Here is a 17,896-nt window from a genome sequence, read left to right as displayed (position 1 = left end):
GCAGCAGAGGGTACACATTGGGGGGCAGTGGAAAGTAGCAAAGTACAAAAAGTACAAAAGTCACACTGTTCCTGACCCAGGAAGGTGCGCTCACCTCCCTGAGGCCCTGTTCAACTTTTTCTGGAACTATGTAATAACAGGTTGTGGTTCATCTCTTTGGAAGTCATTTTGACCTAAGGTACAGCTGAAAAGATTCCCTTTCAACTGGAGAAAGAAGTTCTGAACGATGAGGATTGCCAAGAGGCTAACAGAATGTTTTTCGAACTCAGGTAATACGTGGGTCCCTGTATAAAATGCTTACAGATCTACTCCAAACTTAAATTATTTTTATTTTAATACCACTTTCATATTTATAAGCACACAACTTAGTACAAATTCCTTATGCTTATAGCTACTCTAAAACTCCGAAGCAAGATAAGTGGGAAACAAACAAAACAACTAAATATGCCAGAAGCCATCGCCTTGCTGAAAGCAAATTGCTATTTGCAACCTGAGTGTGGTACGGATTGCTCTGGCACAAGTTCTTTTACTTCTTTCACACCCACAGTTCTGTGCAATGCAGACAGCTCCTACCATGCTGCTCTGGTCAAACTTCTGGAAAACCTCCACTCTAACCATTCAACAGGACCTCATTGTTTTTGTTTTATGCTTTTTTTCCCCCCTCTTTTGTTTGGCAGTGCTGAACCCAGAACATGACCCCCTTTGACTTTCACTTGGCATGGAGGCATCTTGTATATCAAGTTCATCTCTCAATTTACCTTGTTCAGGCTATCGTAATTATTATGGCACTATCAGGCATCAAAGCAGTCACACACCAAAGTGCCAGGTAGGTGGGGGTCTTCCAGAAAATTTAGAACATGATTATTTCATTCAATTGTATTATCACCAAAATGAAATAAAACATTCAAAAGTTTCCTAGCTTAGTTTCAGGCTCCTAAAAATACATCTATTAACCGTGAGGGAATCTACAGACACAGGTTTGAGAAACTCTGAAGTAATCATTCCTCAACTCCTGGGCTATCTTTACCTAAAAGCTATAAGGCAAGACATGGGTATTCAGAGATTGGAATGACTGAGTCACACAGCAGCATCTGTGCATATGCTCTCCTGCTGTTTCCTCCTTTTGGGGGGAGGGGAGGGTACGGGGATTGAACTCAGGAGCACTCGACCACTGAGCCACATCCCTAGCCCTATTTTATATTTTATTTACAGACAGGATCTCACTAAGTTGCTGAGGGCCTCACTAAATTGCTGAGGCTGGCTTTGAACTTGTGATCCTCCTGCCTCAGCCTCTGGAGTTGCTGGCATTAAGGCATGCACTATTGCGCCCACCTGCTGTTTCCTCCTTTATCAGCTGTTGAACTTCCATTTACTCTGAGTGGATTCTTCCTCTGGAAGTGTTTTCTACCTCTGCAAGCTGAACAGGTTTCACTTATTCTGCTCCCTACTGTCCCCTGCACACTTGGTCTCCAGCTCAGAGATTGAGAGCACATTCATTCATTCATTCATTCAACTTCTTGCCTCATTCCCAAGTTATCCCCTCTGTCCTCTAGACTGTGAGCTCCATGAAGGCAGGGACTGAGTCTGATAGCTCCTCATCCTCACTTCCCTACACAGAACTAGGCTTGGTAGAAATACCAAATGAATGAGTGAGTGAGCTAGATGATCTCTCAGATTCCTTCAGTTCTGGGATATTCAACTCTATTATTCAGCTCAGCATTTTCTTTCTTCTCTCCAACTCCCATTTTTGCCTCTGCAAGGGCTTAAAAAGAGCACATCCACATGCAGAAAGAATCAATCAAATATAAATCAATACATCAACCTCCAAGGGAAAGGAAGTCTAGTAAAGGAAGGAGAATGGGAGAGGGGAAGGAGGATTGGAAGGAAACAGGGAAGGGAAAAGGGGGATCATGAACTGAAATTGAATTCCATGCATGTATGAGTTTGTTGAGATGAACCCAACTATTACATATGAATATAAATCTCTTAGAAACAAAACAAAACAAGCAAGCAAAACAAACAAACAAACAAACAAAAACACACACACACACACAGCACATGCTAGATTCTTTCAATATGAGAGGCAGAAACAGCCTCATAGGTTATCTGGTGCCTGGTGCCTCCCCGCATTCTGCGCACAAAACAACTGATGTGCGATGGGGAGTGACTTGTCCCAGGTACCCAGCTTGGATATAAATATGCCAGACCAGAAGCCATGTGTCCTGATACTCACTTGAGTGTTTCTGCTAGGACACAGTCTTTTTATCATTGATTCATTTATGTCTTTTGGTCAGGGCTGCCCTGGGGGAAAGCAATGTTCCCTATGACCTCACCTCCCCATGGCAGTGTTTTGAGAACAAACTAGATTCTCACGGTTCTCCCAATAGTGGCAGGGTGCCCATATCAGGCAAGGTATTTTTCATACTGAAAAAGAAACAAGGATAGCGTCAGACCTCATTTGTAATTTCCCCAGAGCAGCTGAAATCTCAAAATCTCTGTTTCCCTTCATAGCTTATAGTGTTACCCTCATTCTTGGTAACATGGAGCAAGAAGACAGAGTTGGGGGGCTTTAAAAAATAAAACCTGTACTTATTTATTTACATATTCATTTCCAGACGCATTTATTTTTGCAACATAGTCCAAATGGACATCCTGCAACTCCTGCCTGCCTTTCCTCCTTAATTTAGATATTTCTCACTTCTCTCCCATGGCCAAAACCACTAGTGTCATCCCTGACCCCCAGACATCCTTCTTCCTTCCAGGCAGGGAGGTAGCCTGCCTCCTCATGCCTGACCTTCAAGTGGGCCATCCTGTCTTTGACCTCGCAATCACCAGACCCTCGTTCAACATTTAATCACTTCCTCTCTTGACAACCTGCCTGCTCTCCCTCACCCTGCGTTTTGGCCATGGCCCTGAAACCCAGGTGGAGAGAAATCCAGAGGGAAGAAGAAGAAAACATAGACCCATGGTCAAATATAAGAACACACAATAAATTATAAAATACATAATAATGATATTTATATATTAAATTTATAAAAATTACAAATGCATATAACAAATGGTGTTTTAATTTTGTCATCTAAGTCACCACAACTTACATTGATTTTTATCATTCCTTAAAGCAATAGCTAAGTTTATAAAGAATCAATCACATGTGCCACAACTAGACCTTCATATAAACAACTATAACAGTAGCAGAAATTGTTTAATATTGCAAAATATTTATTGATTCCCATGTACAACTGTTTCAGATACTCAGTAATTCCTAAACTCCACCCAGATCACAAACGAAAACACAGAAAGAAACAAGAAAACACTCTCTAATCCCCTGGGAAATTATACCATATTATGCACTCATACTGTCCGAGAGAAAAAATTTCACAGGACTTGTGTGGTGGTGCACACCTGTAATCCCCATGACTTGGGAAGCTGAGGCAGGAGAGTCATAAGCTTGAGGCCAGCCAGCCTCAGCAAGTTAGCAAGATCCTGTCTCAAAATAAAAAATAAAAGGGCTGGGGATGTAACTCAGCAGTAGAGACCCTGGGTTCAATCCCTACTCCAGTACCAAAAAAAAAAAAAAAGATTTCACAGGACCAGTAAATTGATGTGTCTCTTTTCTTACCTTAGAGTTCTTGTCACTCACATGCTTTCCATATTCCAAAACAGTGGTCATTTCTGGCATGGGCAGCAGATGATCCATGGAACATCAATCAGGGTGTGGAAATGGAAATTTCCATTGTTGGTCTGTACCAACAATCTCTTCTTAACAGACTTCTCTGCCTCCACTCTTGCCTTCTTACAGCCAGCATGGGTGGTGGTTGCACAAATACATACAATTGTCCAAGCTGCTTAAACTAGGCACTTTCACATATGTATCTTATTTTATGTCTTGTAGTGTGTTTTGAGGACGTAAGGCAAGATACAGAAGTGTTTCCATGGGCCTGAGTGGGGTTAGGAGGAATGTTACGGGGATAGGACACACAGTACCAGTGCTGAGTCCAGCTCTTGAGTGTCATAGTAACCACACATTCATTATTAAACTCTGCATTTGTTTGGATATACGTGTCCCCTCTTATCCAAGTCCATGGGTGATATTGCTTCCTTGATTCCTCACTCCCTATGCTCAACTAACGAGCTGGTTCTGTGGATTTCACCATCTTAAATTTCTTCCCTTTCTCCATCTCCATTGCCACCCTCCCTGAGAGCCCAGGCAGCTGTTTCTCACTTGGATTACAACAATCTCTCCTTAACAGACCTCTCTGCCTCCACTCTTGCCTTCTTACAGCCAGCATGATTTTTAAAATGTAAATGGTGCTGTGTCACTGCTTTGGTTAAAACCATTCAATGGCATTACCTTTGCTCTGAAGATAAAGACCAATAACCTTAATGTGACTTGCAGGGCTCTTGGGCCTTATTTCACAGCAGCCTTGCCCACTTCTTATATTTTCTTCATTCTATCACCCTACACCTTCACACAAACTCTTCTTTCAGCCTGGAATGATCTCCCAAATAACACTGGCTTGTCCTTCAGTGTCCTCAGAGACCTTCATATGGACATTATCTCAGGTGATCCTCCTGTTTTAGTCTCTATCGCCACACCTTGTTTAGTGATTTATTTGATTGTCAATAGGTTTGTGGGCTCCCCTACCTATGCCAAATAGGCAGAGACTATTATATTCACTCTACTTCTAGTGCTTATTCCAGTGCCTTGCATGATGAAAGCACTTAATAAATATTGCTAGACAAATGGACAAATGAATGTTTTAAAACAGGAGGGTGGCATTGACAGGACTGGGTCTTTGAAAGGTCTCTGGTTGCAGTGTGGAAGGGGAAGAAAGTGGATGGGTACCAGCAGGAGGGAGGTGGCGGCCATCTAACCTGGACTTAAGATCTCAGTGGACCGACTCTCACTATTGAGAGATTATGATTAAAAAAAAAAAAAACACAACAAAACAGACAGGTTTTACATAAAGGCTGAGACAGAAAGGGAGAAGTCAAGAGGGTGATCTTCTGGGAGCCCTACCTTACTTTAAACAGCCATTCTGCTTTATATAATAGGGATCTGTGTAATACCCATTAAGAAAGGGCCCCACAAACTGATTTCAGCCTTCTCCCATAATGCAAAAACCACCAAACTAAAGGTCAGGAGCCCTGAGTTCCTGTCCTGTCTATTTTACTGGATGCCCTTGCCTATCCTGAACCTTGGGGTGGGAAAGGGATCTGGATAATTTCTGAGATCAGGTCAGTGCTGAAAGTCTACACAGTGTGGTTGCTCTAGCCACAGGCCTTGTTTAGTCTGATCTTCGCCTCCTTAGAGGCTGATGAAGAAAGGGCCAATGATACCAAGGACTCAAGTCTTATGTCTTACCACATGCTTTGGTATAAAGGGTCAAGGTCAATTATCAGCATCAAAGTTCGAAGGGGGAGAAGTGGCTCAATCTAGGGTCATGTTAGCCAGCAAGAACCCCAGGATTCAGACTACATACAGAACTCTGGATCCCCAGGGCAAGGGTAGCTAGCAGCTGAGACAGGTTGTTCTGTCTCTGGATACTTGGGCTAGGGTCAGGCAGAACCCCAATCAAAATCTGTTCTATAGATTATGCAACATTTCTTGACAATCCCTCTTCTGCATACTGTGCTGCCATTGTCTGTGGACATGTGTGACTCTACCTCAAGATTGGCAGCTTCTCCAGGACAAGGACAAAATCAGATTTGTTTGTTAATCCCTGGCACTGTGGAGTGAGGGAAAATAGGGTAGGATAATAGCTATATTCATTGGATTGATGGACACACAAACCACATATTTTGAGGGGAATTCTGGGGCTCAACAGGCACATTGGTACTCAGGGAAACCTCATGCTTTTCTGATACCCAGCTGCCTAGCTTACTGTAGCTGTGTTCATTTATCCAGCAAACATTTACCACACATCTACTAATTGCTGGACCATGGGATGTATGCTGTGGGGTATTTAAAAATCAATAAGAAAGGGTCCTTGATAAGGCCAAAGATTCTAGAGCCTAACTTCCCAAATTTGAATCTTTTCCCTGAAGCTTTCTAGTAGTCCAATGGTTAGCAATTTATTCACTCTGTGCCTCAGTTTCCTCATCTGTAAAATGAAACAAATAGTAATACCTACTTTATGTATTATTAAGATATTAAATGCATTGATTATTTTAAAGCTTTTAGAGTACTCAACACATGGTAAGTACTATTTAAATGTTAGTTATCAGTCTGTGTTCTTAAGTCAGGAATGGAGGTGATAAGCCCAACTCAGAATAACCACAGCAGACTGGTAAGTAGAGGTACAATTTGTTGAGGTAGCGGTAGAGGAGACATGGTGGAGGAAGCAGGCTCTGAGCTGAGTCTTGTGGGCTAAATACAAATTTGATTCACCACGCCATAGTGTGTCATCCTTAAAGAAAAGGAGGTGTTGGGAAAACATATAACGACAGCAGCACCCCAGAAAAAAACCCAACATGGCGTCTAACGACCCTCTTTCTCCTCTTTGTTTCTTTCACTGGCGCAAAACGTTCCCGCAGGTGCCAATGTTCAAACCCTGCTGGTGGGAAGCCTTAGCCCCAATTAGAATTAACTTCTTGCGCTCCGGAACTGACAAATGGAAGAGCTTGCCAATAAACGGGCGACCTGTTATCTACCTCAGCCCTGTGACCTCTCCTTAGACCTATATAAACACACAGCCTTTTGTAATAAAGCGGAAACCTCTTTGGTGATCTGTGTCGTGTGGTGCGGAGTCTTCCAGTCTTACAGGAGGAAAGTAAAACACCATGTGCCTAATGTTCCTTTTCCAAAAACCTTGCCAAGTTAAGGGGAAAATAAGAGCGAGCATGGATCAGACTGTCCAGATACAAACTATCTTGAAGGAAATGGGCTTTCTCTTTGTACAATGGGAACTAGGTCAAGTTAGTGTTCTGTAGAAAGCTACTCTTACATGTACACTATGATAATTGCTGCTTGTGATGCTGGTTACACAGCAAACTAAGGTAAACTAATGCTGATGATGTCACTGCTTTTACAATATAACATATAAAAGCCCCCCCCCCTCTTTGTGGCCACTGGAGAAACTGAGAGCAATTAGTAGAAAGGATATGCATCACTCATCCAGCTGGTTGCCACTGGACAAAATGCCGTGAGGGACAGGAGCCACTGCTTGGCAAACCACTTTGAGGAATGGAGGTACTATCTGTTCACCTGCTGCCACTGAACTCCTCTTGGAACAGTCGCTGATCTCTTGGCGGGCTTTTCCCAACAAATCATATGTCCTGCATGCCATCTCAGGGCACTTTCTTTAGCCTCAGAAACCTACCCTATTTTCCTGACATACGTGGGCTGTGGACACAACATATGGACTGCATATTTTTTACAGGTGATGCTAGTCTTTGCATCCTGAGAACATGGGATCATTAGGGACCTGGAGGCCACCTTGATCCTATGCTTCTGTTTTTTTGGTTGGTACTTTGGTAAAAGGTCTCAATTCAAGGAACACACAGCAAGTTATTTATCAAATAATTCATCTATTCTGCAAGTATTTATTGAGAATTACTGGGTGCCAGGCTCTAGGCAAAATGGGAACCCAGGGATAAAGCAAAGAGTTCATTCTCAAATAAACAGTGATGGAGATGGAACATGACCCCTGATCCCTGGCCTCCCTATTTAGGACTCCTGTATGTCAGAACACATTTCAGGCTGGGGCACTGAGGTCATCTTCTTCAAAAACCAAGTCTTTTGAGTTTCTTTCCCCACCTAAAACATATTTATAAGCTTTAGGTACCATGGGACATGGCCTTATGTAATCTAACCTCTTTTTCCCTCAGAGCCCCTGGCTATCTAAAAGGTATGTTTATTTTTTCAACCAAAGTGCTGCCATTGATGACTCACAATGACTTTTGTGATCTGGTCTGAAACCTACCATTGTCTATTTTGCCCATGCTAGTCTGTCTTCCTTCCCAACTTTTGGCCCTGAGCCTCACTCCGATTGCTATTCTGTTCTTCCTCTTACCACTTCCTGCCCTACCCACCCCTGGGGACTGTTTCCCAAATATATGAGGATTAGTTAATAATTGAGTGTTTACATTACCTTAGCCCCACCACTTGTATACTGAATCTAACCACACACCCTGTGCAGGGGTTGCCTTCCTGTTTAGAAGGGGAATGGAAGAGAGAGGGAGAGATTATACTTGTCCTGGTTTCTTCTCTTGGATAGTGGCCTCATAATTCACAGAGATCTTGTATGCCTCAGGGACAGCACCTGGAAGTGACTTTTTAAGGGCCTAGAAAAATGTTCAAATGTTTAAGAACAGACCCCCCCCTTTTTAAACAGATTTGCTCAAATGACACTCCAATTGCAACTCAGTGGGTGCTGTGGGCCACTATCAGAACTTAATCATTGATTCCTCCAGCTTCTAGGAGTGGGTTGCTAATGACTCACGACTGAGTTCCTCTCTGGGACCTGACTGTCCACCACTAAAGGAAGCTGGCTTACCAAAAGTCTCAGTGCCTTTCTAGTGCAGCCTGTATAGGTGGATGGTCAATGCAAGGATCTAAATTTCTGACTCCTTGCTTCAATTTGGAATAACTGATGGTTCATACCAGGCTCAGAGCACTCCTTGGGTTTGGCTAAGGCCTCTGATGTAATTGTTTCAAAGTGCAACTTCTTCCTCCTCAATCCTGCTCTCTATCATCCTCCTTACAGGTGATGGTCTTGAAGGACAACCCTCTCCTGCCCTTCATAAAGCCTCCTGCAGGTAATCTCCATCTTAGAATCTTCTAAAAAGTCAACCTAACACCACATTACCGTGTTTTATTTTTCTTTTCATAGCACTTATCACTATGTGAAATGCTGTAATTTAATACTTTAATGCACTTGCTAGTTGTCTGCTGTAAGAATGTACGGCTACCAACGCAGATCTTTCTCATACACAGTGAACCCCTGTACCGCGCGCCCAGGACAGTGCCTGCAGGAACAGCACATACTAAATACTGATTATTGAAACTAATGAATGGATGACGCCGAACCTTCTGATCACACAGCTTCTCCGGAGCTTACACCAGGACTCCGGAACAGCGATTCGGGGCGTGGCCTTGAATCCCCGCCCTCCGGCCCAGGCAGGGGCCCGGGTCCTGGACGCCACCGCCAGTAAGATGTCGCAACCCGGGGTTCGGCTGGTGTGGCTGGGTCGCGTGCAGTATGCCGAGCTACTGGCGCTACAAGAGCGCTGGCTGCGGCGACTGCAGGCCGAGCCTGCAACTAAGGCCTCGTCGGGGACTGAGGCGGGCGCGCTCCTGCTGTGCGAGCCCGCGGGGCCCGTTTACACAGCCGGGCTGCGCGGTGGCCTGACATCGGAGGAAACCGCGCGGCTGCGGGCCTTGGGCGCCGAGGTGCGTGCCACAGGCCGCGGCGGCCTGGCCACCTTCCACGGTCCGGGGCAGCTGCTTTGCCACCCGTTGCTGGACTTGCGGCGCCTAGGCCTGCGCTTGCGCACTCACGTGGCGGCGCTGGAGGCGTGCGCCGTGCGCCTGTGCGAACTCCAGGGCCTCAGGGGCGCCCGCGCGCGGCCCCCGCCCTACACCGGCGTCTGGCTGGGCGAGCGCAAGGTTTGCGCGATCGGTGAGCGCCGCGGGGCGGGGCCTGGGGCTGGACCCGTGAAGGTGAGGGTAGAGCTCTGGGCGGAGCAGGGGTGACCCTAGTGGGCTTTGAATCCGTACTGCGCGCTGCTGCGTTTGAATTATTTTAGGTTCTTCAGAGACATCTTATATCCAGAAGCAGTAGGGTCCTCAGAAGTCATATAGTCCAACACCTTTTTTAAGGGCGGAGAGACATAAAAAGTGAATCGCCAGATTACTTGTGAATCACAATGTGAAAACAGGTCACTAATTTTCAAACTTTAAAAGCAATAATCCTTCTATTACAGGAATCCCCATAATAAGACAGCTTGGTTTGGTAGTCGCCGTCCCCCAGTCTGTGCACAATCCATGCTCCAGAAACAAAAATTGAAAACCAGTCATCTGGCCTAGTTCCCTCTTTGTGCTGAGATCCCAAGACCTGGGAAGAGGAGGCTATCTATTCTAAAACCCTTTGACTTGCCTTGCAGGAGTTCGTTGTGGAAGGCACATCACATCCCACGGCCTGGCTCTGAATTGCTCTACGGACCTCACATGGTTTGAGCATATTGTACCTTGCGGACTGGTTGGGACAGGCGTCACTTCCCTAAGTGAGGAGCTCCAGAGGCACATCACCGTGGATGAAATAATGCCATCTTTCCTTGTGGCCTTTAAGGAGACGTACAAGTGCACACTGGTCTCGGACGACAGCCCCAGCTGAAGAGTATTCATGTTATCCCAGCCAGGATGACCCTGTCTTAGAAACCACCAAATCTGACTTGAGTCACTGGAACCCCAGTTCTAGACCTGGCTTATTATTCACTGACTGTGAGACCAAGGGCAAATCATGAGCTCTGAACCATTGTCTGCTTATGTGTTGCAGTTTAATTATATTATCTTTGCCTACCTCAGGTTCTAGATTGAAAACATGAAAAGAAACATATGCTGTATAACATTAGTATGGCCCGTTTCTCAGCCTAGAGAAACTCAGATGTCATAGACTGACATTCTCAATTGTTTGTTACTTCCCTAATACTGTATCTAATTGAATATTTCTGGTGGAGTTCCATTGATTTTTGTAGGAATCAAATCCCTGGATGGCCCACATTAAAGTGATGTGATGTGGCACTTTTTGCATTCTCAAGAGACCTGGGTGCCTTCTGCAATAAAGGGAAGAGCATTATCAAAGAAAAAAGTGGGATCTTGTCTTCCTGGGTTAGATTCTTCAAGTTTGATAATTTCCCTGTTTTGGGTTGGGATACCCTGAACTGGGTCAGAGGTTACAGGAAGAACAAGAATAATTTCTTGGGCTGGGGATATAGCTCAGTTGGTAGAGTGCTTGCCTTGCATGCACATGGCCCTGGGTTCAATCCCCAGCACCACAAAAATAATAATTTTTCACACTGTACAAATGCTGAAGAGGAAAGTGAATGTTCCTACATGAGACCCTTAAGTTTAGAATGCTGTGTACTGGTTGCCTCTTGCTGCATAATGAGTCACCAAAACTTAATTGACTTAAAACTATAGTAAACATTTATTATCTCATTTTTTGTAGATCAAAAATTTGGGAGAAGCTTAGCTGGATGTTTCTTTTTTTATTATCAAATTTTTAATTGATTTTATTTTTTAACTACATGACAGCAGAATGCATTACAATTCTTTTTTTTTTTTTAAAGAGAGAGAGGAGAGAAAGAATTTTTAATATTTATTTTTTAGTTTTCGGTGGACACAACATCCTTGTTTGTATGTGGTGCTGAGGATCGAACCCGGGCCGCACACATGCCAGGCGAGCACACTACCGCTTGAGCCACACCCCCAGCCCAACATTACAATTCTTATTACACATATAGAGCACAATTTTTCATATCTCTGTATATAAAGTATGTTCACACCAATTCATGTCTTCATACATGTACTTTGGACAATGATGTCCATCACATTCCACCATCATTGCTAACCCCCTGCCCCCTCCTTACTCCCCCCACCCCTCTGCCCTATCTAGGGTTCATCTATTCCTTCCATGCTCCCCCTCCCTACCCCACTATGAGTCAGACTCCTTATGTCAGAGAAAACATTCGGCATTTGGTTTTTTTGGGATTGGCTAACTTAGCATTATCTCTCCAACTCCATTCATTTACCTGCAAATGCCATGATTTTATTCTCTTTTATTGCTAGTAATATTCCATTGTGTATAAATGCCACATTTTTTTTATCCATTCATCTACTGAAGGGCATCTAGGTTAATTCCACAGTTTAGCTATTGTGAATTGTGCTGCTATAAACATTGATGTGGCTGTGTCCCTGTAGGCTGATTTGCAGTCCCACCACCAATTTGCAGTCCCACCAGCAATGTATGAGTGTGCCTTTTTCCCCCACATCTTCGCCAACACTTACTTAATAGCTGCCATTCTGACTGGAGTAAGATGATATCTTAGAATAGTTTTGATTTGCATTTCTCTAATTGCTAGAGATGATGAACTTTTTTTCATATATTTGTTGATTGATTGTATATCCTCTTCTGAGAAGTGTCTGTTCAGGTCATTGGCTCATTTATTAATTGGGTTATTTGTTTTTTTGGTTAGCTAGATGTTTCTAGTTTAGTATTATGGATGATTTTGGATTAAAGATGTCAGCTATTATCTGAAGGCTTGATGGGTTGGAGGACAGCTTCCAAGATGTTCACACAGTTTCCTGGTTGGTTCTGGTTGTTGAGAGGAGGCCTCAGTTCCTCACCATGTGGACCCTTTGATAGAAACTACTAGAAAGTTCTTATGATAAAACATGTGGCTTCTCCAAGCAAGTGATATTAGAGAGAAAGTAGGAGCCACTGTGACTTTTATGTCCAAGCCTTGGAAGTCATACAGTAATTTTTGCAGTTTCCAAACAGATGAGCCCTATTTAGTATGAAAGGGATGTCAGGGGTGCTGCAAGAGATGAGGATCTTTAGGGGCCAGCTTGGAGTATGGCTTCCACAGCTCATTGAGAATAGAAAGAACCTTGACTGAGAAGACAACCTCTCTCTGGGCTTCAGCTTTTCCCTGGACCAGTGTTCACTAGAAATTAATGAGGGCCACTGTAGAGAATCAGATGTAACTGCGTTACTATTACTGTCCTTGATGGAGTCTGCCTGCAAACGGGATATTCTGTCAAAGTATAGATAGGTAACAGCAGACATGCTTGAAAACAAGGTGTCTGCTGTCCTTGGGAGGGCCTACTCACAAACGAGAGGCTCCTTCAAGGTTTAGATAAGGTAACAGCCGACATGCTTGAAAACGAGGTGTCTGCTATCCTTGGGAGGACTTGCCTGCAAACGGGATGTTCTGCCAAGTGGGCTAGGAGGGCGCTGAGAAAAATTTTATTATCTGTTCTTAACAAAGAGCAAGCTCAACATACTCCAAGCTGAGAATAGATTAGCCATGAGAAGCGGGTCACTTCTGATTAGAAAGTAAAACTTCTGTATGCTTTGTTTAATTAGCTGAAAGACCTGATTTATTGATGTTGGAAGGCTGCCTTCTTTGTTCACAATACTATAAAAAGATTGCTTGTACACAATAAAGGACTTTTTTTTCTGCTGCTGCTTGGCTTGCTCTGCTTCTTCTTTCTTTTCCCATGCTGACCTGCAAGTGAATTACTGCAACAGGCCACATTGTAATTTGACATTTTCTAGGAGCCCCACTAAAAAGGTACAAAAAAGGAAAAAAGGGTAATATTAGTTTTAATATACTTAATCTTAATTTAGTGAAAAATTAATATAAAGCAATATAAACATTAATGAGATATTTTACTGTTTTTCATATGAACTCTTTGAGATCTGGTATGGGTTTTGCACTATAGCACACCTCACATTTTATAAGTAAGTGCTCATTAGTCATTCAGGGGTAGCCTTAGACTGACTTTTGAGTTCCAGGATTCTGTGGCTTCCCTTGCTTTTAAAAAGAAAGGCTGGGGCTGTAGCTCAGTGGCAGTGCACTTGCCTAGCATGTGTGAGGCACTGGGTTCGATCCTTAGAACCACATGAAAAACTAAACAAATAAAGGCATGCTGTCCATCTGCAACTACAAAAAATTTTTTTAAAAAATAATTAAAAAAAGAAAGGCAAGGCCTTTCTTTTGACATCTGATTTTTGAGTGCAAACAATTTATATCAGTTGTTCAAGATGAAATTAGTCTAGAGGTATATTTCTACTCCCTCCTCACCCATTGTATAGAGATGAAACCAAAGCTTAGGAAAAACCTGAAGTTCCCACAGTAAATTCAAGACAAAGCTAGGACTGAGTTTTGGGTGGAAACCTTTTCTCCTCATCTTTTCCTGCTGTGCACAGACTTAGAGCTCAGAACAATATGCTTTATGACATGGACACTCAGTCAATATTAATTAACTGATGATTTGTCTTCCTCTTCCCATGATTTAACTCATATCCTTTCTAAGCCTTTAGTTTCCCATTCCTGGGACCACTGCCACTGTTATAGATCGGGGGCAGGTTGGGGAGTAGTCAATAATTACCTTGCAGTATTACTGCCAAGAAGGGAAATAATTATTTTTTAAGAAAAGAGATTTTCACGCTTGGAAGGTCATGAACATGTTTATACCCATCTGACACTTGGCCTTCCTCTCTAGCACCTCTAATAAGTGACCACACAGCTCATTCTTAAATGACTCCAGAGAGAATAAAAATTTACTCAGCACCCATTTATAGTGCCAGATATTAGCTCTCTTAGGTACATTCTCTCATTAGACAGCCTGTCCTGCTCTGGACCAGAGAAAATCACTCTGTGTGGTGTAATGGCTGATTTACCTGACCTTCCTGAGACTCACTTCATTACATGAAACAAAGAATGTTACAGCATTTGCCTCAGAGAGTGGTAAAAATTAAGTGACCTAATGACAGGTAAAGCGCAGAGTATCGTGTTGGCATAGAGCAAATGCTCAGTAAATTGTTATCATTATTATTAATATAATCTGTTTTCCATGAATCTCCTTGAAAGAATTATCCTCAGATCACTTAACTGACTCCTCCACCCCCAAGGCAGTAGGGTCCTTAAGAGTAGAGCTGTGGCTGTCCTCTTTCCACTAGTTGTAAATACTGATTAAATGGAATTGAACTATTTAAAGTTTCCCCCCATCCTGCCTACCTGTCTGCACACCAGCCCTGGCTCATGTGTGTCCTATTAGGGGTAGTGGTCACAGCTGAGCATCACACCCTTGGTATAGACAGACCAGTGTGTAGCAAGGCAAAGTGTCATTCTGTGTGCTAGACTTGGGGGCACAAACTGGCACTCGTGGGCTATTGGTGGCCCCAGATGTGTTCTTGAGAATTTATGAATGTGTATCTAATTGTTGTTAACATTTAAGAATGGGCCATCTTCCATTCTCACTAATTGGTGAGAAGTGAGAAGTAGGTATAACGATCTCCAGTCGCTGCAGTACCACCCCTTCTTTCTCCTCCAGCCCACTTGTTGACATTGGCTTTCCGACATCTAGAGGCATTTGAGTTGTTGACTCCTGATGTAGACTTTCCCTTATTTTGAGATGCCACAGAGGGTGGACCCTTCTATCACAGCACCTCTGTACTGTTGTCATGAGGAGGCTTTCGGAAGGGCCATGACTTCCAACAGGTATATGAAAAAAATGTTCCACTTCACTAGCAAACAGGGGAATGTAAATTCACACTATAATGAGATTACTACCTCACTCCAGCTGAATGGCTTTTATTGAAAGATAAAAGATAACAGATATTGAGAGGATGTGAAGAAAAGGGAGCCATTACATACATACTGTTGATGGAATATAAATTCATATAACAATATGGAAAACAGTATGGAAGTTTCCCAAAAAATTACAGGATAGAATTACCTGTGATGCAGCAATCCCACTACTAGGTATACATTCAAAGGAATTGAAGTTAGTATACCCAAAAGACATTTGCACTCCATGTTAATTGCAGCACTATTCACAATAGTCAAGAAATAGAAACAACATAAGAATCCATGAACTAGTGAAGAAAATATGATACACACACACACACACACACACACACACAATGGAATATTATTCAGCCCTTAAAAAGAAAGATATCCTGTCATTTGCAACAACATGGATGAACATGGAAAATATTATTTTTAGGTGAAATAATCAGACACAACCACAGAAAAACATACTGCATAATCTTATCTGTATGTGGAATCTAAAAATTGATCTCAGGGAAGTTGAGAGTAGCATAGTAGTTACCAGAGGCTGGGAAGCATAGGGAAAAAGAAGGGTAAGGAGAAGTCGGTCAGCAGATACAGTGTTATAGTTAGATGAGCTCTAGTGTTTTATTTTTACACAGTAGGGTGTTAGTCAATAATATAGTGTATATTTCAAGCAGTTAGGAGAGAGAAATTTGTTCTCACCACAAAGAAATGATAAATAATAGGTGATGCATATGTTTTTTACTCTGATTTGATCAATGCACGATGTATACACATATCAAAATACCATATCACACCCCCAAAAATGTACAATTATTATGTCAATCAAAAATAAAATGAAAATTGGGCGGGATTGTGGCTCACTTGCCTAGCATGTGTGAAGCACTGGGTTCTACCCACAGCACCACATAAAAATAAATAAAGATAATGTGTCCCTCTACAACTAAAAAAATATTTTAAAAAAGTAAAATGAAAATCTTAAAAATCTACTAAAACAAAGGAGCCATGGCTTACTCGTTCCCATATCTCTGGCTCCTACCTCAGGGCCTGGCACAGAATAGACAGCCGGAAATGTGTGGTAATTATTAATGTTCACCAAATATGTCTGGCTCTCTGCCTTTTGGACACATGATAGAATTCTACTTCATGGCCCCCCTTGTGATTGGATAAGGCTAGGTAACTTATTCTGGTTAATGAGTTATAAATGGAGATAGCTTATAACTTCTAAGCTGGAGTATTGAGTAGCTGGGACCAATTTTTCTTTCCCTCTGGAACATAAACCAATAAAATTAAAGGTGGTGACTTTTTTTTTTCTTAAATATTTGTTTTTTTAGTTGTAGTCAGGCACAATACCCTTGTTTTATTTATTTATTTTTATGTGGTGCTAAGGATTGAACCCAGGGCCCCGCATATGCTAGGCAAGAGCTCTACCACAATCCCAGCCCCAAAGGTGGTGACTTCTTCCTGAGGGACTGCAATGAGTAGAGCCTCCTGCTTCTGACAGACACATGTAAGAGTTAACCCACCTAAATGTGGAGGTTAATTATCACAATGTAACTTGCATCCATGTTGTTGCAAATGACAGGATCTCTTTCTTTTTAAAGGCTGAATAATATTCTATTATGTGTATATACCATGTATCTATCCTGATTAATACATTTTTATTAATCGGAACTCTTATATTTGCAAGTATAGAAAACCAACTCAAACATAAAAAAAAAAAAAACACTGAGAACAGACAGGGATGGGGAGAGGTTATTGGAAAAGGTTCTGGGGTCTTATGGATTCCAAGGGTAGGGCAGCAGCTGGACTCAAGAATAGGACGAGAGCATGAAGCCCTTTAGGGAACTCAGGGAGTCTTTTCTCTCCTATTTTCTGCTTCATCCCCTCATGCATGCTTCACTCCAGCTTTCTCTACTTCCCAGGTTACGTGATGGAAAATGGCTGCTTCTGCTTCTGCTCCTGTTGTCATCTATGAGTAGTGGCATACCACTCAGGAAAATCCCCAGATTTCTGGCTTTAGCAGGTGGGTGGATGGATGCTAGAGGTAATGCTGGAATGGAGAACACCGAATGAAGACCAAGTTGGGAGAGGAAGATGATGAGTTCAGTTTTGATAAATCAAGTTTGAGACACTCATTGGAGATCCAAGTGGAGAGAGTCAAGAAGCAGGGAGCATGGATCAGGAGTACAGTGTGGATGAGTGAGAGTGATGGCTTAGGTCCGGGATCTCTAGGAGAGAGAAGAGAGCAGATGACTAATAAATGTGAGCCATAGGCTGAGGAGGAGCAGGCCAAGGAGATGGAGAAGTGCCACATTCCTCGTGACAAAAACACTCAGGGTCACTCCAGGAGAACTGGGCCGCGCTAAATAATCACACAAGAGACAGAGAAACCTTTTTCTTTGAGGGTCCTGTGATGGCTCCTCTGACCTTAAGGGTCCGCAAAAAGAGAGAGCCAGCATGTGCTGTCCCTTTTATTGAGGAAAAGCCATTCAAATGAGTCAAGGGGTCAGGTTTCAGGGGGTTGAGTCTAGCTTTGTGATGTCGGCTGTCAGTAGGTTGACTGACATCTAGGAAGGCCACACCC

General features: G+C 42.9%; 1 protein-coding gene and 1 long non-coding RNA gene across 2 annotated transcripts in view; one reads left to right on the top strand and one right to left on the bottom strand.

Moving 5' to 3' along the window:
- Window positions 1–9,160: 9,160 nt before the first annotated feature.
- On the top strand, window positions 9,161–13,196 carry Lipt2 (lipoyl(octanoyl) transferase 2). The gene is made up of 2 exons (XM_027942646.3): window positions 9,161–9,626; window positions 10,111–13,196. The coding sequence occupies exons 1-2, from the start codon at window positions 9,161–9,163 to the stop codon at window positions 10,338–10,340; spliced, it is 696 nt and encodes a 231-aa protein (XP_027798447.1). The 3' UTR covers window positions 10,341–13,196.
- Window positions 13,197–14,741: 1,545 nt separating this feature from the next.
- The window catches only part of LOC139706889 (uncharacterized), a 54,741-nt gene continuing 51,586 nt past the window's right edge, over window positions 14,742–17,896 (bottom strand). Inside the window, exon 3 of the long non-coding RNA XR_011708573.1 lies at window positions 14,742–17,540. This is a non-coding gene — a long non-coding RNA (uncharacterized lncRNA). The remainder of the gene's footprint in view (window positions 17,541–17,896) is intronic.

Source organism: Marmota flaviventris, chromosome 9, assembly GCF_047511675.1.
Source record: "Marmota flaviventris isolate mMarFla1 chromosome 9, mMarFla1.hap1, whole genome shotgun sequence".
NCBI classification, from domain to species: Eukaryota; Metazoa; Chordata; class Mammalia; order Rodentia; family Sciuridae; genus Marmota; species Marmota flaviventris.
The sequence above is the reverse complement of the archived record's forward strand: the minus strand, read 5'-3'. Positions and strand labels throughout refer to the sequence as shown.

Bases quoted from the DNA above. Each gene is read 5' to 3' on its own strand.
- Lipt2 (XM_027942646.3), top strand. From the start codon at position 9,161: ATGTCGCAACCCGGGGTTCGGCTGGTGTGGCTGGGTCGCGTGCAGTAT. The intron at 9,627-10,110 runs GTGAGCGCCGCG...CTTGCCTTGCAG, and splicing joins GCGCAAGGTTTGCGCGATCG to GAGTTCGTTGTGGAAGGCAC.